At 38.5% G+C, this 22,790-nt stretch overlaps 1 protein-coding gene across 2 annotated transcripts in view; it reads left to right on the top strand.

Annotated features, from left to right (window-relative positions):
- AP3D1 (adaptor related protein complex 3 subunit delta 1) overlaps window positions 1–22,790 on the top strand; it is a 45,928-nt gene that overhangs the window by 8,460 nt on the left and 14,678 nt on the right. For both annotated transcript variants that reach the window (XM_052801097.1, XM_052801098.1), the window contains exons 2-18: window positions 6,053–6,148; window positions 6,852–6,932; window positions 7,692–7,772; window positions 9,748–9,855; window positions 10,216–10,345; window positions 11,726–11,865; window positions 12,140–12,213; window positions 14,083–14,132; window positions 15,790–15,839; window positions 16,263–16,311; window positions 17,118–17,263; window positions 18,801–18,949; window positions 19,041–19,271; window positions 20,613–20,844; window positions 21,345–21,490; window positions 21,626–21,767; window positions 22,708–22,779. In XM_052801097.1, the coding sequence (XP_052657057.1) occupies window positions 6,053–6,148; window positions 6,852–6,932; window positions 7,692–7,772; window positions 9,748–9,855; window positions 10,216–10,345; window positions 11,726–11,865; window positions 12,140–12,213; window positions 14,083–14,132; window positions 15,790–15,839; window positions 16,263–16,311; window positions 17,118–17,263; window positions 18,801–18,949; window positions 19,041–19,271; window positions 20,613–20,844; window positions 21,345–21,490; window positions 21,626–21,767; window positions 22,708–22,779 (1,977 nt within the window). The remainder of the gene's footprint in view (window positions 1–6,052; window positions 6,149–6,851; window positions 6,933–7,691; window positions 7,773–9,747; window positions 9,856–10,215; window positions 10,346–11,725; window positions 11,866–12,139; window positions 12,214–14,082; window positions 14,133–15,789; window positions 15,840–16,262; window positions 16,312–17,117; window positions 17,264–18,800; window positions 18,950–19,040; window positions 19,272–20,612; window positions 20,845–21,344; window positions 21,491–21,625; window positions 21,768–22,707; window positions 22,780–22,790) is intronic.

Here is a 22,790-nt window from a genome sequence, read left to right on the forward strand (position 1 = left end):
TGTTAAAACATGTATAGCAATACTGTTTATCAACAGCTGAGTGAAAGATAAGCTTGGCTTTTTCAAAATGCCTTTCAGGTTGTAACATGTTTTCTGAGCTCCCTATTGCATCTGACTACTCTCTGCACCATTTTGTTTTGGCTGCTGGAAACCCACTTAAATGAATGATGTATAATTTCTCAGTTATTGCTTTTATTCTGTTACATGCTTATCTACTTTGCTTGGTTTATGGTTTTAGTGAAGTTAGTTATGAGATAGATACCGTGTGGGAGCATGTGCCTTGGAATTCTCTTTCAATCCAGCTATGGAGTAGTCTTAATGAAGGATCCTGTTACTTACCTCAAATAGCTTTTTCTGCAGTATTTAAATAATATAATATTTTTAGTTATGTGTCACAAGTTAACATCTAATATGTTTATCTGTAACACTGTTCAAGTGAGTGGAAAGGAGCATGTTTTGCTTTTTTATGCTCTTGGCTGTTACTTCAGTTGATGTACTCTGTGCTGTCATGGTACGACGCTTGTGTTCCAGGTACTGTCATCAATTATAGGTGTATAAATTCTGTTTGACTAGTTCAGTGGTGTTTGTTGATCTGAAGTACTGCTTTTGGGGTTTTTGATAGAAGCCTGGCAAGTGATACATATTTCTTTCCAGCTTTCTTCCTAAGTTAGGAGGTGGCAGCTGATGTGTGCTGTGCTTGTAACAGGATCTTCTGCTTGAAGCACAAACAAATTTGAAAGTTGCTTCGCCTCCACAAGGTGTCTGTGGTGCAACTGCCTTTTGTGTTACGCATCATGGTCATGTCACATGGCTTGCATTCCACAGGTTATTTCTTAAGATTATTTTTAAAAAAAGGAAAAAAGGGTGGGAGAGGCAGTTGTTGCTGCTTTTCTGGAAGTTGGAGCAGTGGGCATCTTACTCTCATGTGAGATTGTCATGTGCTCATGCTCAACGTGATTTCATGGAGTTTGTCTCCAAGTCCTACAAAAACCCGATAAATCCTACAGTGCTTAAAACAAAAGAAATGTCATATTTTGTGCTTATTTCAGTTACTTATTTTTATGTTCTACTTATTCCAAACTTTTTCTGTTTTAGAATGGTGTAGTTACGCGTTTATATCGGATCATATCTTGCTACTTGGGACGTTCACTGTTAATCATCCTTTCCTTAAAACACTGTATTTAATCCTGAAAGTGCAAGAGAAATAGGGACTAATGTTCACTGACATTTTACTGTTTCATCGGGGTGGGAAGCACTTCGCTGTTGCAGTAAGTGACAGGTTTGAATCTCAAATTGGCTGCAGCAGATCCAGTGTATTGAGGCTGGATCCTGACAAGGACTTTGGTGGAGGATTCTGCTGCATTTGGTTTGCTGGACTGTAACCCTAAGCAGTAAGAATACAAGTTTGCCTTCTCTTGGTTTCAGAAGATTGTATATGGCTGAGGTAAGTACAGCTTCTTTAAGAGTATTGGAAATTAATAGCTTTCATGATTAAATTTAATGTAAAGGTTCTGCAGTGGTATCCATTCTCATTTTTAGTGTCTTCTCATCAGCCAATGAAAGTATAGCATAGAGAGTCACATTTCCTAGGAACGTAATTGTTGTTCAGTTAGATTAGTGATTTTTCAACTTCGTTCACTTATTGCTTAAAAAAAATTAGTCTTTTGTGAACATCTTTGAAATTGTCAGCAAACCCCAAGTTCTGTCTTGGCCAGAGCTTGGAATGAAGTTTTAGAGTTTTTCAAAGTTAATTCAAAAAACATGGCTTGGGAAATGAAAAATCGTATAAACTGACATTTTGGCTTCTTACCATGACCCACTTTTCCCTTCCTCCCTCCCTCTGTTTCAAAGGGATTTCATCTTTGATTTGTGATACCTTCATTCTTATTTTAGCCACTTGCACTTGTTTAAACGCACATATTTTCTAGGTGAGGTCTTGGAATTCTTGAGGAATTTGGCCTTATTTTTAAAATTAGCTTGTGTGTTTTGTTAATGGATGTAAAATGCTTACTGCATCTGTTTGGTGGAATACATTAAGAAATGGCAGTTACGACTTTGTGCTGTATTCACGGCTTTGTTGAGTAATTACTGCTAACATCTGCATGCTTTACTTGTTCTTTAGCTGCACTGCTCTGAGTGTGTTTCTGTAATCTTCCTCCTTCTGAGCGATATGCGAGAGAAAACAATCACCCAAGTGGTTGCTATAGCATTTCATTAAGGAGCCTTTTCTACCGAGTTGGGAAAGGCTCCTTTCCCACTTGGCAGCCTAGCACAAATAAAAGAGCTCCTCTCAGCTCTTTTCCCTGTATTATCATATGCCCTTCAGCTTTTGACTGCAGAGTTGCAGCTTTGCCTGGATTGCCATCATTCTGAGGGTGTTCTTTAACTTAATGGCTCTGCTTGTTCTCGACTACACCGGGAGTGAAAGGCTGCCTTATAATTGCCTTGCTTGCTCAAAGCAGTCCGGCTGGGAATGTCCAAAGGTCTATAAATATTGTGACTTGGAAGTCCTCCTCGGTTGACTAGCCAAAATGTGTGAGCAATTGAGTAGCATCCCAGGAAGACTTCAAGTTAAGACTGTCACAGAATTAGTAAGGAATTAATAGTTAGGAAATATACTGATATTATAATGAATACTGTGAGCATAAATGAACTCTGAAGTATTTTCCTTTTGCATTCCTTTCTTCATGGGATCTCAAAAGCATTTAAGGAAAAACAGAGCCGGTTATATCCTGGCAAGTATTTCTTTTTAATTACCACCCTAGGAAATTGCTATATTAGAAGGATTTATGCAAAAACTATCAGTGAATCAATGCTCGGAAAGATACCCAGATTTTGTCCTGTTTCAGTATATAAATGTTGTTTTTTTTCCTGCAAATATGTGGGCCATGCTGAGTGACTGCCATTTTTAGTTCATTGCATCAAGTGGTTGTTCTCCCTTTTACTGCCTAGTTTGACTCCATTGAACAGCTTGCAGGCTGCAGTGTGCGGCCTGAGGGTGTCGGTCAGCGTGAAAGTGCTTTGGTGCGGCCTCCTGTCCGGTGCTTTGCAGAGATCAGCAATTCCACTAGCCAGAGACCAGGGAAGAGCTTTGCTGAAGATCCACACACGCCTACTTGTTTCCTTTGTATGTATGTAGATGTTAAATGTGGTAGCGAATCTGGCTAGGGTGTGCTGGTTGGGTTTCAGATTTAAGCGGGAGACTAAGTAGATCAGTTTTCTTCATATTGCTCATTCATGACAGTGCAACTCCGCAGAGATTAACAAAAAGTTAATACCTGCTGATCCTTTAAAGCTTTCTATATATAGGGTCTTTCATTCCTTGTAGACTTAGGATTTGAAGTACAGCTATTTTGGAAGGATGCCTTTCTGCTCTTCAAAATCCCTTATTTTAGTTTCAGATCTGATTCCGAGTTCTGTAATATACTTTTCCAGAAGTTGCTCATTATGTTAGGCTGACTGGTAGACAGGGGTTTGCCTGCAGGCAGCTGGGGCCATCGAGTGTGGCTAGTGACTGTATTCGGCTGTGTGGGGCTGTATGTTATTGAACTTTTTGGTACTCCCCCACCCCGCCCCGGTCACACAGTGGTTTGTGTTCAACTCCCAAGAGGTTGCCAGGAAACTTAAGCTAATGTTTAAATAGTTTGGGGATAGGTGCTGTGGGAAATGACAATAATGCTTTCTGGTTATGGACGTAAAGACTGAGAACCTGTGTGTTAGTATTCTGCTCTGAGAATCAGTGCTGACCTTGCTGACCAAGATACGGCAACGAGATACATGCGTGAAGGATTCTGTGACACTGTTCCAGCGTGCTCTTATGTGTGCATAAAATATTCAAGGCTAGGTACAATATATTTGTAGATCAATTGCATGTTGTAAAAGTCGTTCTTTCAGCATCTCTGATCAAGTATTTATTTTCTATTATCAGAATTTTTTTTTTTAGTTTGTACTCAAGAGTTTAAACTTCCTGTGGGAGTTTTCTGGACCTGAATCACTCTCAGGCGAAGGGTTTAAAATTCCAAATCTTCTGCTTCCAGGGAGAAGTCACCTGGATTCTACGTTGTTAAGCATTTGGGGGCAATGCCATCTCCAGTTTTGGCAGATGTGATCCACTTCCCCATATCGAGGAGGACAGATGGGTATCTTTGTAGAGGAAAGGGTTGTTTGGCATTTAGCATGCCCTCCCTTAACATGAAAATTCCCATTGCAAAGATAGTATTTCTATCCCAAATACAGGCATTTAGGAATATCTTAAATTTCTTCAAGTAAACTCATTTGCCCACTTTCTTCCATCAGACCTTCTGAGTTACATCATGCTGGAGAGCAGGGCTGCTGTTTGAGGGACCTCCATAGGCTGCAGGCATGGGTCAGACAGGAGCTCTCAGTATGGTTAACAAAGACTTTTACTAAAAGTCTCAAAATAACAAATGTGTTTCCACGTGAGCTTACCAGTGCCATGGAGGAGCTGACTTTTATCCTTCTGTAAGTGCAAGGTTTGAGAGAAAAGCCAGATAAATTATTCTGCTTCTATAGAAGCTGTTAAACCAGTGAAGCTGCTGCTCCTCTGAAGTATGTGTATTCACCATGTGTCCTGATGGTGGATTCTAATTCTGCTATTGCTAGACTCTGAATGATAGCAGTGTAAATTGTTACATGACTGCTGCTTGGATTATGAAGTCCCTGCATTAAAATTCAGTTGCTACCTTTCCTTACCTGGATCGTTGCAGTGTCTCTTTGCACTACAGACCTTGTACAACTTCTTTTTATTGTCACCTGCTATTTATTAAAAATAACTTTCTCTGCTTCTAGCAGCAAACTTTCATGACTTGAAGCATGAATACCGCTCTAGGACATTTGTAAAAGACCAGAGAATGGTTGGGATAATACACAAAATTTAGTATAAAGGAGAGAAATATTAAAGGCAGGACAGTAGACTTCTATGTTGAAAGTATCTTTTTGGTGGAAGGTAATGGTATTCAGGCAGGATTTTACTTTGAAACTAGGTAATCTGTTTCTGACCTGGTTCCTCTGGCCGTTCACTTATTTATATGGAATGTGAAATGCCCTGGTGCATGTGTGGCTTTTTAAAGAGAGATTATTTCTCTGCATTTAAATTTTCATGATTTCTGTAGCAGATACCTTCAGTACTCAAATCATAATTAATTGTGAACTGAAAGAATCGCTGACTGAGCTAACCCTTCTTGCAAAATCTGTACAGATATTTTTAAATTATGCACTTGCCACATCCCTCCCACAAGCACAGATGTGATTGTGTTTGGAAAGAAATTAAGGACCAATATTTAACTGTAAACATTGTGACATTTGGTGTTCTGAATTACTGAGAAGTTCATACAAATAACTGTTGCTTGTCAAAATGTGTAAATGGTAAAATCGCTCATCTGAGTCGTGAACCAGGGAGGGGGTGTCCTTGCCATGGCTGGGGGGGAATGGCAAGGGTTACAGCCAGAAGTACCTGTATCCTGTATGAGACTTGTGCTCTGTCCCTTCAGGTGTGAGGACTGTTGTGGGTGCACATCTGCAGTGCCATCTGTATACAGTGTGCCCAGAAGAAGAGTAACTCATCAGTCACCTTAAATTTGTGGGCTATTAATAGTGTTTGACGTAGTGTTTTCTAGACATGTAATGAATGGGTGATCTCTTGATTTCCTGTTGAGGTAAGTGACTAATGTTAATGTTCTAGGAACAGTGGAACTCAGGTTTTGTTCAGACCACTAGGTACATGATCTCCACTGACCAACTTTTTTTCACAGATCTTTGAAACTAGCCTCTGGACTGAACAGTGTAATTGCAAGGGAAAGGGCAGAAAAGGAAAACCACTGAAGAAACATCTCGATGTACTTTCGGTTTTGTAATAGAATTGTGATGTTTCTTGTTAATGAGTAGTTTCATCAGAATTAAGTGCTTACCTAAATTGTGTGTGTCTGTGAGATTTGGTGCTTGCAAATGATGAGTTCTGCTGCTTCTCCCCACTAACATGCTGGAAATCTACAAAACTGGTAAATGAGTACAAATTCTTGTTTGTTTTCCTCAGGCAAAATACATCTCCCAGTGCATTGATGAGATCAAGCAGGAGCTAAAGCAGGATAACATTGCAGTGAAAGCAAATGCAGTCTGCAAACTTACATATGTAAGTGCCTTGCTGGGATACGATGTAATCGCAGCTTTATTTTTTTCTTTCTTGCTGACTAGGAGCTAGTCTTTGGTCTGAATGCCTGCTTTGCTTAGACTGTTGTAAGTGCAAGGCTGCAGGTGAAAATGTTCCCCCATGTGTCTGACATCAGAGGCTGCATATTCCTGTTCTGTTCATTGTGCTGGCACTAGTATTGGTACAATTTTATTGAGAAGGGTCAGGAAGCTAATCTGATTTCAAACTAATCCAATTTTTAAAAGTTGTTTTCAGCTGGATTGTTTCTTATCACAGTTGCATGAGCACTTGAAACTGGTGTTTGTTTCTCTTTGTGCTGTCCTTTGTCAAGAAGGAGAAGAGGGAAATACTGTTAAACAATTATTTTTGTGGTCTTGTTCTGGTTTTTGTTTAAAAAAAAAAAAATAAAGGCAGGGAAAAAACCCTTCACAGGGATGCTTATGTAACTGCATATGTATTACCTGGAATTAATGCAAACTATTTAAAACTTGCTTCTGATGGAACCGTGAGACGACTTTCACTTACTGTGAGTGGCATAGAATGTAACATTACTCATAAACTTGAGATGTCTTATAGTATTTTTATTGGACTCTTGTTACATCTTCAATTTTGTGAGGTATCTTGACCTATTTTCTTGAGTCTTTTATTTCAGAAGTTAATGTTGTCTTGGCTTCTCTGCTCACAGTTACAGATGCTGGGCTATGACATCAGTTGGGCTGCTTTCAATATTATTGAAGTCATGAGTGCATCAAAGTTTACATTCAAAGTGAGTTCACTGTGTAACTGCAACTGTACTAGCCGAGCTGTTTCATTACTGTATCTAATGAATGCATTGGTACATCATCTTTTGGTTTGCTTTCTTCAATACAGAAAGGAAGTAGATTGTATTGTTTTCTAGTATATGGATAATACTTGGCCTGCTAGTGTAGGCTTTTTCTACCAGATAGCTGTCAGATATCTTTTTTGAAAAAACAGGGTATTTTTTTATGTGAAGACCACCTAGGATTCCTAGTAGCAGGCGTATTTTATTTTGTAATAGCTTTATAATTTTTCTTCAAAGGTTTTGTTCATGGTCTGTGTTGCAGACCTTTTTCACCAAACAGGGTGGAATGTTATTCTGTAGGGAATAGTTTCCAAATTGGGCTTTAGTACCTGAAAGTCAGGAGTCCACACAGACAAAATAAATGTAATATTCTCCGTTTCTCCTACTGACAATCCTACCTTATTTCTACATCTTCATGGTCATTGAACCTGTATGCTCTAACAAAGTAGAGAAGGTGAAGCTAGTTTTATTGTCCTTAAGGTAGATTTATTATCACTAGAGATGTTACTTGTCTGAGATTATTCTTTCCTGATACAAACCCCCTTTTCTAGAGAACCCTGTCACGCCTCTTCTGTTATGCAAACCTCCTGCCTAATTGTTCATCTTTTCAATATTGCTTATGAGGCTACCAGTTGTTGTTCATCTAAATGTTGCCTAAACATACTTTTAAAAAATTTTTTTGTTCTCCTTGCCTTTTTACAGAGAATTGGTTACCTAGCTGCCTCTCAGTGCTTTCATGAAGGAACTGATGTAATTATGTTGACTACTAATCAGATCCGAAAGGTAAACTTTTGTACTTCAGTTTTTAATTTTTTCTTACACTGTCTCCCTACTTGTATTTTCAAACCTGTACACAGTATTTCTCTTTTACGAATACAAAGGTGTTTTAAGTAGAATTCTATTTACTTGGTTTACAGTCTACTCTCATTCCACAAGCTGAAGGATTAGTGAAATACTTAGAAGCTGTCCATAGGCTTCCCTCTTGCTGTCTTATACCAGCTCTCCGTGTTTATTCATCACAGTGAATGGTGACAACAATAACCTTTGTTAATATCACTGGCCTCTTAGGCAGCCTGTATAAGAATGTAATGGGTAAGAAAAATGTCACCACTCCTGAGGTAAAGTGACCAGTCACCTGGCTCCACAAAGTTTCTGTTTGTGAGGGCCCGTTTTCTTCTGGTAATAACGGGCTTTTGACTTGTTTGGTATAATTGTGTGTAAAAATGATGAAGAGTGTATGTAAAGTTGTCTTCTGTATTAATGTACCAAAGTGTGCTGTATTCATTTTCATGGGGCTTTATCACTTGGATTTTTGCAGAGTTATTGGGTTGCAGGATTATTTTCCTATTCTTCAGCTTACAGATATATTTTTAAAGCTCTTAAGTTCAATTTTTTTAAAGTATCACTGCTTTAAAACTTGACTGATCCAGTACAAGATGTGCCTACATTTTTACCATCTGAGTAGCTAAAATGTCTTTTACTTGCTTAAAAAAGATCAGTGGGATGTTATCCAGTATCTTTCCTAAAGAACTAGTGCTTTTCCCTTTATCTTTTAAACTGTTCTGCTCTGACAAGTGCATGTTTTTAATGATGTCCATCCATTTTCTTTATTATGGAGATCTTATTATACTGACTTCCGGTCACTTACTAAGCTATTATTTTCTTTTTGTGCCTGAGTTTTTACTTAAAGGCATAAAGGTGCTTTTTCATGTTTCATTGATCTAGCAACTTTGTATTTTAAGGGTTTATCATCAAAATACATTAAAACCAGAATGAATTGCAAAGTTTTGTTGCTCCTTAAGAAGTACATTTCATTATTCTTAAAGTAGAATCTAATTTCCTACCACCTGCAAAAGGTTTTAAAATGAGATGCAAGTGGCACAGAACCCTGAAGGCCTGGGGTTTAGCTATGTTTAGCTCTCCTAAAGCAGCCTCCCTGTACACGTGAATCTGGACAGTTAATTCTGGTAGTTCATGTGGGAATGCTCTGTGCAGTTCACTTCTTATTTTTGTTTCCAAATAACTGCAGTTAAGGAGTGATCCTGTGATGCTCTGTATTCAGTGAGGTTTGGTTTTATAATCTATACTTGAACATACTCAGATATGGATATTAATATTGTTAAGAGTCTGAAGCTCAGAAATACTTGAAAGACTATGTAGGATACTGACTACAAATAAGTCCAAAGAAACGTGACCAATAAAATGTATTCTACACCCTAGCTTGTGTTACATCTTTATGGACCGAAAGTTATGGTGCTGCCAGCAGCTTGGAAGGAAAGTAATCTCATTTCTCTATTAGAGAGATTAAGCTAGGACACTTAGCTTAAGTGTCGCTTAACAGCACTCGACAAGAGTGCCTGTTCCCAGTGAAGTTGATGACAGTTGGGCTTTGACTTAGCAGTGTTAGCATTTAATACCAGTTTTTAAGGATTTTAAACATGTTTGCGATCATGTCATGAGTTTTGGAAAATTTTTTTCCATTCCTAAAATACCGCCAAGGTACGATATCTCTAATTGGTTTTATGTTGCAGCCATCCATCTATTGTTTAATTATGATTCCTCATGCCCAGTATTAAACCCCAGGCTAGCTGTACTTTAGCAGGTGTTGGAGGACATTCCCGTTAATAGTTGATATAAATACTTCCATGAAGTAGAAGCTCTGCTTCATGTGTGTTGAGTGAATAAAACTGGTCTGAGAAAATTGTTTCTCAACATCCTGTGTGATCTTAAATTTTTGAGCCTGTTTTTCCTTTTTTAGGATCTGAGTAGCCCTAACCAATATGATACTGGAGTTGCACTGACTGGCTTGTCCTGTTTTGTTACTCCAGATCTTGCCAGGGACTTGGCAAATGACATCATGACACTGGTGAGTTGATAAGATTGAAATAACTTTTTCCTGTAATGAAAGAATGTTAAATTGTTCAAATCTGGTAAATATCTGTTAAATTTAGAACTGTTACATGCAAAAACTGACACTTTGTTCTTGCGGGGTTTTGGGGGAGCCTCTAGAGACCTTGGTTAGCTCGAGAGGATTACCTTGAATATTTCTGTTAGTTTTGGTGATAAATGACAGTATTTTGCTCTCCTCTCAAAGCTGAGTTTTTAAGAAGTAGTTGAGTCTCCCAGAAAGAAATTTTGAGACAGTAGTGTGGATATAAGGACCTTGAGAATAAACTCTGGAAACACAAATTTGCTAAGAGCCTGATTGCAATTGTTTCATTAACAGATGTCTCATACTAAGCCTTATATCAGGAAGAAGGCAGTGTTAATCATGTACAAAGTTTTTTTGAAATACCCAGAGTCCCTCCGTCCCGCATTTCCTCGCCTTAAAGAGAAACTTGAAGATCCAGATCCTGGTGAGTGGATTTTAGTGAAGTACTTCTGCTCCAAAACATCTAGGTATACATGCATTTAGAGCTTGTGGAGAGAAGATTTCATGAAAAAGTGCTGTAATCATCTTTTGGGTACTGATTCGCCTGTTTAATAGGTAGATGAGCATATGAGAGTTTTGACAGATGTTGCCATATTAAAAATACATTCTTTAAAATGTCCAGTTCTTACTTCAAACCCAAAGCTATTGAAACTATATCAATGGATTAAACCTTAATGGGACAAAGCTACTTAATGATTCCTGGTTTGTTGCTTGCTTAACTTGGCTACTGAAAATGTTTCAGTTGATTTCAGGGTTTGGGTTTTTGTTGTTGTTTCCTGTGCTCTCTTACAAAGCTGCAGCTATTGGCTTGCAATGGATGTACTTAAAATAATTTCACATCGCTTAGTATATTTTTTTTTTTTCTACTTTTTAAATTTAAACTTTGAGTCTCGACTGCTGTTTGGACCCTTCGGTACTGTGGCAGTGCAGTTCAGCTGCAGCACAGGAAATTTGCAATTGCTCTGTATCATATTCACACTTCTACTCAGTCTTCCCAGAAGGTGCTGGTCTTCCCTCACTGCACCAAAACGCCATACACTTGTTTCAAGAATTCTGCGTGCAGTACAGTTCAGTGATCTCCAGTTGATTTGCATGTCTGTTTAGAGGAAGAAATTTAATTGCATGTACTGGACTAATTTGGTGTGGGCATGTAAGATGCATCTTCCAGGGACAATGTTTTTAAGGAAAGCAAAATACACACCCCCTCACCTGCAAACAAAGGAAGAAAATGCCTATAACACTTTATGGAGAAAAGGACTGCTCTCTACTAGAATACCCAGACTATCTAGATTAAAAGATTCCAAACTGATAACAGTCAAGGTAGAGGCTGAGCAATTAGAAGGGAATGAACTTTGTCCAGTCAGATTGTTTAAGGATTCATTATTTTTGTGTTGTATTTAAACATGTCTAAATAATACATTTTAAAGAAGCAAGAGTGTTTGGAAACTTTATGGTAGGTAGGATTATTGATTATTATGTTGTCTGTGTCCCACAAGCTATCCACAGTAAAGGGGGAAGGAGGCTAGCAGTGTTCTGTTCTTTCTAATACTGGACCCAAAGCAGATACCCAGCTTGCTGATATATTAGAAAAATAGCCAAAATTAAATAAAATAATTTCTCAGTTTGTTTTTGCATTCTTGTGTTTAGTTCACTACCTCATGGTTGGTAATGAGGCTGAACCATTCCTCTTGGACCCACAAGTCTGAATCTTTAGCTGCTTTTGTTTTGGGGGTTCTGCACCAGAAACTTCAATTACAGTTAAGGTGTTGATGAGATTTCTGCTTTTCCCACTTCTTTTTCCCAGGTGTGCAGTCTGCTGCAGTAAATGTTATTTGTGAGCTGGCTCGACGCAATCCCAAAAACTATCTTTCCCTTGCTCCACTCTTTTTCAAGTTGATGACGTCGTCAACCAATAATTGGGTTCTCATTAAAATTATAAAACTGGCAAGTATTCTGGATCTATGTTTACAGCATTTGGGTTCTCATTAGATTACCTTGAGTGCAAAAATAGATTTCTTGCTTGGAAGTATAGTTACCATTGAATTAAAATAAAAAGAAACCAGGAATATCGTCTAGTGTTTGTGAACATAACCAAAGAGAGAAAAATATTTTAATATAGTTTGGTTTAAATATAATGATCTACAATTTAAATCATGTTTTTATAGTGTTTAAAAGCAGCTATTAAATCACTTTCTTGTCTGCACTTCTTTTTTAATAGTTTGGTGCTCTTACTCCATTAGAACCTAGGCTGGGAAAGAAACTGATTGAGCCTCTGACCAACCTCATCCATAGGTATGTATGACAAATGTTACTTTGTCCCTTCAGGGTTGGTGAAGTGGCTCTTAGGTCAGTAGCTAGGTCTGTGGGTGCATTTCTGAACTTTTGCTTGAGTCTCAATATATTTGGTTCAAGTATCAAAAGATAATTACATCAGGACTATTTCTGAAAAACCTGAGTGAGATAAAATACCTGAAAGGAGAGTCTTTAGCTGTCTGACTGTCAACATTAATTTCTCCAAAGCATGCATGAAAATTGGAGCAATTTGCTTTCCTTTCACTTCATTTTAAGCCAGAGATGTCTATGGAGAATACATAAAAACTCCAGCTTAAATGAGTCTCAGCTGTGTATTTGCCTCTTCTGTTCACCTACACACATTTGGTTCTTGATTTTTTTGGAAGTGCCTTACCCACCAAAGCAGCATGACAAGGAGTATATTAAATTTCTTTCTCATGCCTTTGTCAGGCCAGACATGTTTTGGAAGATGTTCCTTTCATATATGTCCTAAATATAGATTAGATAGATTTGAAGATATTTCCTTGTCCCATGTTAAAGCTGGTTTGTTGTGTTGTTTTGGATCTAATTCTGAACTGAAATCAGAAAGTAGATGTCTTGGAGGGAACACATGTATTTTCCCAGTTAGGAAAAGGAAGCGTGATCTTATGCATGAGTTTTTAAATTAAAAGGTCTGTTTCTGTTCATGTGGCAGAGCAAGAAGATAGATGGGAATGAGCACATTTTAAACAGATACCTGTGTAGCCATGAGAGCAGCTCTAGCCAAACAATTTCTGTTCATCCTCCTAGCATACCTTTAAGGCTGGTTCAGAGCAGACCAGCCAGCAGCCTTGCATGCAAATACCCGAAGAGGGTTTTTGCAGCAGTGACAAATAGATACAAATTCACCAGAAACAGTACTTTGCCAGAAAAAGCAGGAAGATGGATAGTATGTCTTCAATCCTGCCGCTACCTCCTCTCCCCAACTCCCACATTACTCGTTTTGTTATTTGTGAGGACTTAATCCTGTTCGGTTTAATCTCCAATCATTCATTTTGGTGCTCATATCACTTACGCATAAGGCAAACCACCCTGCCATCCACCACGAAGTGCATAGGGAGCAAAAATGATTGTCTTGGTTCTGAGCGTACTAGAGTCACGTATATGGTGTGCTGAGTGACCTTCACGGTACCGCTTCTGACTGCTGCCTCCAGAGTTGTTTGCTCATTACCTTTGCAGACCTTGCTTCTGGAGTCTGCTCCTTTGTTACTTGTGAGGTTTGCTGTGTTTCCCTCTTGTGTAGATCAGGATTTGTAAGTACCTTTGAAATTCTCAGAATTGCACTGTATGTATGTTCAACTGGCAAAAGTTGTCTTGAATTTAAGATTCGGGGGAAATCAGACTTGAAAATGGGTTGCTCACTTAGTGGTGAGCAAGTGGGTACCTGCATGCTGGAAGAGTCTGCTGTCTGTGCATGACTCATTCTCTTTGGAGAGAGAGACTTGAGGTTCTCCATCTGCCTGCCTTATCATGAATTTTTGACCTTGGGCAGAGGATTTAATTTGATCCTCGGACAAGATTGCTTCAGTGCTCTGTAACTGGAACTGAGGTTTTGAGTAACCGCTTCCTTCCTTATTCCTTGTGTTACAGTGCTGTTACTTGCTGCTTCTCCAAGGAGATTTTTTTGTTGTTGTTAAACATTCAGTAGCCCTTCTTCCCCCTAACAGTTATTAAGTAAGAATCATTTCATCTAGTTTGAAGGTATATGGAACAGAATACTGGCAATTTCTTGTGTAATTAAAGGTGTTAACTAGCTCCAAGATATTGCTGACAACTCTTCAAAATGTGCTGGTTTTATTCCGTATTTAAAATACTTGATTTCTGTTTCAGCACCTCAGCCATGTCTCTCTTATATGAATGTGTGAACACAGTAATAGCAGGTGAGAACTGAAATTTGTAACCTAGAAAAATACATGATGAATTTTGTCATCAATTAACACCATCTGTAAACCTTTTTTTAACTTAATGTATTTTATAACTGAAATAAGTCACCTGGCAAACTTTGATTTGTGTTATTGTGTAACTGTAACTTAAATCCTTTGTTGTCGGTTGATAAGGCTAAGTTACTACAGCTATGTCGTATTTGCTAAAGGCTGAAATGAAGTGTGAACAATTAGTGATTATATGCAAGCTCCTAAATGTTGCTAGAACCATGAAATATACCAGCAGCAATAGAATTTTAAAAAGACTGATGCCTCATGGAAACTTTGACAAAGTTTTCTTATGTGATGAAGGAGCAGACATATTTTTTAATTCTACAATTTCACAGCTTAAAAACTCAGTCTAATTCCTTAAAGGAGGTATTTGGAATCATTGATTTATAGTTTCACTTTCTGGGGAAGGGATGTGAACTGCATAACAGGGATGGAGAGAGAAACAAAGGCAAAAAGGGGTAACACAGTATTCCAGCTCTGACTTGGTGCTTTTGCAATCGTGTGGAAGTAGAGGGTTATTGACATCCACAGTTTGGCCATAAGTCTGTCTCTTGTGGGTATTTTGGATAACGGTGCAGGAACTTGCTGTACTGGGGCAGTTCAAAGAGGAAGGGGTGATCTGTCACTCCCATTGTATTCGTTTGTTCCTTCAGGGAAATGTGAAATGACATTATGATGGGGGAAAAAATAACATGGATGTTAATTCCCTTGTGGATGAGAGTGTGCTTCACTGAGATACAGTAGGATAATTCTGTGGGTCAAAGGGAATTCACACACACAGGACACCTCAGGGACTGTAATGTAAAAGTCAAATTCAGAAAGAGATGTGAAGCTGTGTACCTGCGTTAGAGCAGTACCTTGCACCTGCCAGTTCTTTGCATGACCCAAAATGATAGCATCCAACACACCTTCTCTGAAATGTAGCTCTGCAGGATTATGGAAAGCAAAATACCACTATACTTACTGGTCACTAAAGTCAGCATGTGTGACTTGCTCAGTAAGATTTGATGTTGGCATGGATGTGCTATATGACAACAGCAGTTAACAGGGTACCACCACCTCTTCTGCTGTGGGGTTGCATGCTGTCAGAGCTGTACAAATGTCCAATAGAATCAACAACGGGACCTAATTTGTGCCTCGAGGCTCTTGCTGGCTTGATTAAAGCTTCAGTGTAATTACATTAAACTCTAGGATCCGTTGCTGTGTCTCGTTACATTAGGGAAGTGCACACTTAAAAATTCAGCTATACAGTAGCTGATGACATATTTACAGTCTTGATGGCTACATGAGATCAGTAAACCTTAATGAGAGCAAAGCATAATGAAAAGCAGCTTTGACCTGGCTGTTCCAGCAGTTCCTACCTTTACACTTTTTTTTTTTCCTGCCTTGCTATTACTACTCTTAATGTATATGAAACTATAGTTTGTGTCACAACCTTCTCTCCTCTCCCCAGGCCCCCCAAAAGTCCAAGCAAACAGACAAACAAAATAAACTGGCATCTTCCCTTGTGAGCTGAGCTAGCTGTTGACCTTTAGGTGTTGTGTTGTTGCATTCATTCAGAACACAGAAATACTAACTGAAATTTGTGCTTGTGTAATTGCAGTTTTGATCTCTCTGTCCTCCGGGATGCCTAATCACAGCGCTAGCATCCAGGTACAACACTGGGTTTTGGGGGGGGGTTATTTGGTCTGCTCCACTGTGTAATACCAAGTGCCACGGAGAAATTGGATTGTGTTCCTCTGCCAAAAGTTAAAGCAATAGCTCCCTGAAGCACACTCACTCAGGTGGAATACTACAGAGTGAAGCATTTCCTATATAAATTCTCTTATTTCCTTTGCTCTAAAATGCAGACTCTTCTCATTTAGAGTTTTCCTAACTCTCTTATTCAGCTGCTATCAATACAATCATACAGAGGTTCTTTTTGTTTTGAAATCTGTTAATGCAACAAGACCTTCTTACCTAGAGGCCCTGGGTCTTGGTCGTAATGCTTCCTTGTGTATTGAGTAAACTTTATGAAGAGTTAAGTTAATTAAGACTTTTAGGGCTTGCAATAAGCATGACGTGTCTTTTTTCCAGCTTTGTGTTCAGAAGTTAAGAATATTGATAGAAGATTCTGACCAGAACTGTAAGTATGTTGCTTGTCTTCATGGAAGCTTTTAGCAACCAACCACTGGGGAGAAATTGCAGCAGTCTTAGAGCAATGAGCTGTTTCTCCAAACAGCTTGTTCAGTATTGTAGTGCCTGGTATGTTGTAAACAATTGCTGGGATTTTTAATGCAGAAATAATTTTTGATAGCGAGCACTTCTTTATAATGATCTTTTTTAAAACAAATGAGATTAATTACTGCTCTTTGTGATCTTGTAAATCTAAACCAGTTCTCTTTCATGCTCTGGGTTTTCCCTTTTTATAAACTTGCTGCTTGGAAAGTAGTGAGGGATGTTCAACAGTGTAAGCATAATAGTAAAATGCAAGAATGCTTACTTATTTTAGTGACTACAAAGAATATTGAGAAATCCTTTTTTGTGCAAACCTTTTTCCTGCCATCTGAATTTTTCCCATTGAGAATGGGGCTCCTACTTAATACACCAATCTTCAGTGCTTTTAAACCTGCATTCATCCGAGGATGCCTGTTCTCAAAACCCATAGTTTCTATATATTAAATACATATTTTTAAACCAATGATAAAACTTGAGGTGCAAGAAGACTGTGATGAAGATTATATATGTAAGTCCATGCCTATATATATGATTACAAAATTAAAGGCTGTAATCTGTGATGCACTGTTTCTCAAAAATGCTTTTCCTCGTCACAGATTTTTATTCAAGTGTATTAAAGTTGGTTTCAGTAGAAGCACTTGGTATTAAGATTTCATGTTCAACACAAAACAGTGTTTCTATATTTGGAATGAAGTTTTATTTTGTTTTTCACAGTGAAATACCTGGGACTGTTAGCTATGTCCAAAATCCTGAAAACGCATCCTAAATCAGTTCAATCTCACAAGGATCTCATTCTCCAGTGTTTGGATGACAAAGATGAGTCTATCCGACTCAGAGCTTTAGATCTCCTGTATGGCATGGTATGTTTCTACATGTATTTCCTTTCCTCTCCAGACCCCGTGACCCTTTAGGAGGCTGATGTTTAAGAAAAACATGCAACTTTCTCTTCTCTCCCCAGTAGTCTTGTGATAATAACTCCCTTATCTTTTCTGGCACTTCGACAAATAAAACATCTGGCACAGCATGAAAGGGCTTTAAAAACTTTGATTCAGACTGGAAAGAGTTTCTGAGTTCAGGCGCTGTGGAAGTTACCCAGAAGGCTGCTTTTCTAATGCCTAAGCCTTAGCTGCTCCTTCTGTCCTTTGTCTAGGTATAAAGTGGACCACAGGCATACTGGGATAGGTCTGTGCTGTTCTAGGTTGCAGCCCATGTTGTAGCACACCGTAGCTCAGGTTGACCTAAGTTATGCAGTCTGGGAAACAGTCTGGAGCACTCTGAAACCACAGGAGAAGGCAGCTTTAAGCTGCTTTATCGTCGAATTTGCCTGTCGCTGTAAACTTTGTTACGCCTTTTAATGACATGTACAGAATCTCATTCTGTTTGTTCTCCTGTGTGCCACCAGTCCTGTGCGTGCATTCTGCAGCTGTGCAGGGCAGTTTATAAAATGTGCATAGGCTACAGGGGCAATCTTGTAGTGACAACATTTGATCTCCAAAAGGGCTGTGGTTATGATTTATATAGTAAAGTGCCTTTCTTTCAAGAGTCTGTGCTGCCCTTTCCCCCATGCACAAAGGGATTGTGATAGATATGTCTCATAGCTTCCTATTTTAGAGGAGAAAGTGAAAAGTAAGACGGGGCACCTTTTGTCTGGTACTCCTCGTGAGGTGAGAATAACTTCAATAACCTTTTATCAGGACAGTGGTTTTAATGTTGTTGCAAAGAGAATTGGAGTTCATTCTTAGTTCCCATAGGTTAAATTCTGCTTGTTATGTCTTTAGTCAAAAGATAACCTAGGAAAAAGAGTGTACGATTTTGCTCAACCCTGCCTCTGAGGAAGAGTGCTGTATAATGAATGATTGTAGAAATACTATTACATACATTTTTGTTAGTGATGTCTTTAACATGTACCTATTGAGACATCATAGCTGGAAGCAGCGAGTCACAACAACTGGTGATATTTACTGAATATTTTGGTCACTTTAGACAAATAAGTTTCCAGAGCAAGTTAATACAGCTATGTTTTGAAATGCTAGAATTCCATTGGATATTAATGACTCTTAAATTTGTTTAGTTTAGAAGCAAAAATGTTTTAAACTATTAAATTTGCTAATCTGGCAGAAGTAGAAGAATCATTTTCTCCTGGATTTCTGTGTAGCTGCTAGTAATGCTGATTCTCAGCTCTCCCACAGTATGGTCTTGTATATTTGTGCTGGCTCTGCTTTAACAACAACATTGAAAAGAATTTTTTGACTGTGACCAAAGTTAGGGGTTCTCATTTCTTGTTAACACAACACAGGTCCATCAGAGAGCTAGCAGCTGCTTTAATGGAATTAGGAAGACTTGACAGTATGGGAAATGGCTTAGTTGTGGTTCAACCCTTCAATAACTCTTTAACAGGTATCGAAGAAGAACTTGATGGAGATAGTGAAGAAACTGATGATTCACGTGGATAAAGCAGAAGGGACGACATACCGGGATGAGCTGCTGACCAAAATCATAGATATTTGTAGTCAGTCCAATTATCAATATATCACAAACTTTGAATGGTCAGTGTTTTTATGTGTCAACTTTGAGATCATCAGCAATGGTAATGCATGATTGTCTGCTGACAAAATTGCATCCCTTTCAATTTTGTAGGTACATAAGCATCTTGGTGGAGCTGACCCGATTGGAAGGCACGCGGCATGGGCATCTTATAGCAGCTCAGATGTTAGATGTAGCTATCAGAGTTAAAGCTATTCGTAAATTTGCAGTTTCTCAAATGGCCATGCTTCTGGACAATGCTCATCTCATAGCCAGCAACACCCAGAGAAATGGGATCTGTGAGGTGCTTTATGCTGCTGCTTGGATATGTGGGGAGTTCTCTGAGTAAGTGCAAACAGAAAGCCCGATACGCTTTGAGCGGTTTCTTTCGGACAAAGATTCCAGTCACTGAAACATATTTTTGAGAAGGATAGTTCAGAATATGCACTGTAAAGCTAACAAAATGATTGTTTCTTTCCCAATCCCTCACCCAATAGACTCCTTAGTCATTTCTAGCCAAGATGGATACTTCATTTTGACTATCTGGTCTTTTTTCTTGTCTCCCTAGTCCTGCCCACTCATGCAGGAAGGCATAGTTGTGGGTATAAGCTGTAAGATCTTAAGATATTGAAGGAAGTCCTTAATCATTAAGGTCTAACCCCACTTATATCATAAGGAAAATGTCCAATCACCATGTTTGACTGAATTAGTTTTTTGCTCTCCTCTCTGTTTTGCCCTTGTTGAAAGATTTTTGCACAACCTAATCTTCCTGAGAATTGGAAGTCATCTTATTTTTTGCTCAAAACTTCTCTGTACCCACAGGAGCACAATTTTCAATGTTCTTGTGCCAACATTGTCTTTTAGCTTAAATAGATGTTTTTGTCTCTTGTCATTTTGGTAAGCTGGACAGACCATGATACTGTAGTCTCCTTTTATCATCTGATTTGGTGTCTCTTCTTGTAATTGCCACTCTGAACACTGGTTCCAGTTTAAATTCACATAGTAGGTGTGATACTTTTAGGGAACATTCATACAGCTGAGATCTTCATCTGACTAAAAAAGTTCTGCAGAGAAAACTGTAGACTAAGAAGCAAGAGAATACACTCTCCTTTTTCAGTCTGATCACATTTTTACTTTGGAAGAACTTTAGCTTTCCATTTGTAATGGACCAGTAACTTTTTTGTGCATCTTCCATTTAGTTGTGAGCAGACAATTCTGAATAAGGGCATGAGATTTATGAAAACAAGTGCTATGATCTGCATTCTTTTCTGTGTATTAAGCATTGCCTACTAGATTTTATTTTTCAGTATATGATTGGAAATACAACCTCATTGATGCGAGTGGTGAAGTACAGAATGGCAGGAAGGTAGCTGGGTTGCTAGATCCAGCCTGTCAATGGAGTTGGCACTTAAAAGTGCAGTGCTTAGTTAATGGAGAGAATACTGAACTTGTAAAGGTGGAAACTGAGGTGTCCCTCCCCTTCTGTAAATTCTTCTGTGCCATGTTACTACTGTAATTTGGAAGGGGAAATACACACCAAATGATTATGTATTTGTAGTCTGTCCTGTCTTTCTGTAGTACTTTGTACTGCAGCTGAGGTTTTTGAAAAGTTCTTCTCCATGAAGACTGATGAAATGTTGAAATTTCTCAATTGCTGTCTTTTGTCTGTCCACTCTGTCTTTATAGACACCTTGAGGAAGCAAACCAAACTTTAGAAGCAATGTTGAGGCCTAAAGTTACAACTCTACCAGGCCACATCCAGGCGGTTTACGTCCAGAATATGGTGAAGCTCTATGCATCCATCCTACAGCAGAAAGAGCGATCTGGGGAAAAGGAAGGAGCTCAGGAAATTACACAGCTGATGATTGAGCGTTTACCTCAGTTTGTACAGAGTGCCGATCTAGAAGTTCAGGAGAGGGTAAGAGAACAAAATTACTTTGGAATTTATCATACAAAGTCTCTCATTTGTATTGGAGCATATATGTAATTTTCTGTGGACATGCACGTTTTATATAAGCCATTGTTATCAATGGAGTGGTGCGTTTATTCTGTACTTTGTGTATCTCAGTGAAGGAGAAGCTCTAGAACTAGAGTGGGAAGAGTGGTGACGTTAAATGTCAGAGCCCAGATCTTATTCCAGTTTGATACTGCCTCTGGAGACTGCTTGCAAGAATTTAACTCAAAACAGTTTAATTTTGAAATTATGCAACCACATAAGGACACAAAAAGGACACAACTAGAAGAGAGGGTTAACATGGATTTTTTTTTTTACATTTGCTCTAAACCTGCAGTTTATGTTGCTTCTCTTAATTGCCTTAATGGAGTAGAACAGTTATCTTCTGCTGACTTTCATCAGTTGATTTTTTTGGTTCAGTTTGTTAATATTAATTCTGAAAGTACTTCTGCATTTGTTTTTAGGCTTCTTGCATCTTGCAACTAATAAAATATATTCAGAAACTACAAATAAAAGAAGTACCTGTAGCTGAGGAAGTGATAGCCCTGTTTGCTGGTGAGCTGAACCCTGTGGCTCCTAAAGCACAGAAGAAAGTACCAGTTCCAGAGGGGTAAGGTTCCTTCTCTCTCCCAAAGACTTATTTAAACTTTTAAACTCTTAAAAAGTAAAGCTAAGTATATGATGAGAAGCACTGAAATACTCAGGGGTACTGAGTCAAGCTATTTGTTTACTCAATTCTTACCAGCTTGGACCTTGATGCCTGGATCAATGAACCTCCATCAGACAGCGAGTCTGAAGATGAAAAGCCTAAAACAATTTTTCATGATGAGGAACAAAGGCATTCCAGACATAGACAGCCAGAAATAGATGAAGAGGAACTGGCCAGAGTGAGTGAATGTTAAAGTGCTTTTCCCTACATAATTCAGTAGTAATGTTGTAAGTGCTACTAAAGCAGCTGGAGCTGTTGTGGATTCCCTGTCTAGCCAGGGAGCCATTCTGCTCTCTACAGCTCGGGAAATCTGATTATTCGATGTGAGCAAAATATATGTATTTGAATATATGTATTTTTTTTTAGGCATTGTGGAATACATCCAATATAAAGTTCTCTTGGAAGTCTAGCTTGCCTATCTTGTCCAAACAGAAGCAAGATATTATAAAAACTTGGCCCTTGTTAGGAGTTTTGAGTTCTTGCAAAAATCTGACCTGTAAACTGTGGTGTCTGGTGCAGTTCACTTCGAAGTACAGGGTCTTGAGGATGGACACTTGTGCTGGGCTCTGCAGCTACGTGGTTTTTTACACACCTCCTCCATTGGTGTACTTGTGTTATTCTGTGTGCTCTGTATCAGCAGAAAAAGCAGCAGCATCTTCACTCATGGACTTCAGCAGCTTCTATGAATTGCTGTAATGTGACTGTTCTCAGTAGTAGATACCACCTTTCCTGTTTCTGACCTTTTTGTTTTCATAGAAAAATTTTTTTTATTGATAAGAATCTTCACTTCCTCTCTTTGCAAAGACAAAAATAGAAATATTTGAATTGCCATCAAAATCTGGTCTTCAGGAAGTTACTATCTCTAGTCTACAATTAAAAAGCAAAGAATGGGTTTTCTAAGGAATATTAGTTATAGTAGTAACAGTACTTGTAGTTACATCCTACTATGCCTTGTAACTCAAAACTGGTTTATCATATGCTAGCTACTTTGTGTAGTCTTTTTGCAAGTAGTTATGTATTTTTCCAAAAATTCAGGGAGATTGCATTTTGCCCTTTGCCTTTTATCTCTCTCTGCTTATAAGCAAACATTCTAATGACAAATACTCTTTCACTTTTAGCGTCGAGAAGCCCGGAAACAAGAACAGGCAAACAACCCATTTTATATTAAAAGCTCTCCTTCCCCACAGAAGGTGAGTGAATC

This window comes from Harpia harpyja, chromosome 11 (assembly GCF_026419915.1).
Source record: "Harpia harpyja isolate bHarHar1 chromosome 11, bHarHar1 primary haplotype, whole genome shotgun sequence".
Lineage (NCBI taxonomy): Eukaryota > Metazoa > Chordata > Aves > Accipitriformes > Accipitridae > Harpia > Harpia harpyja.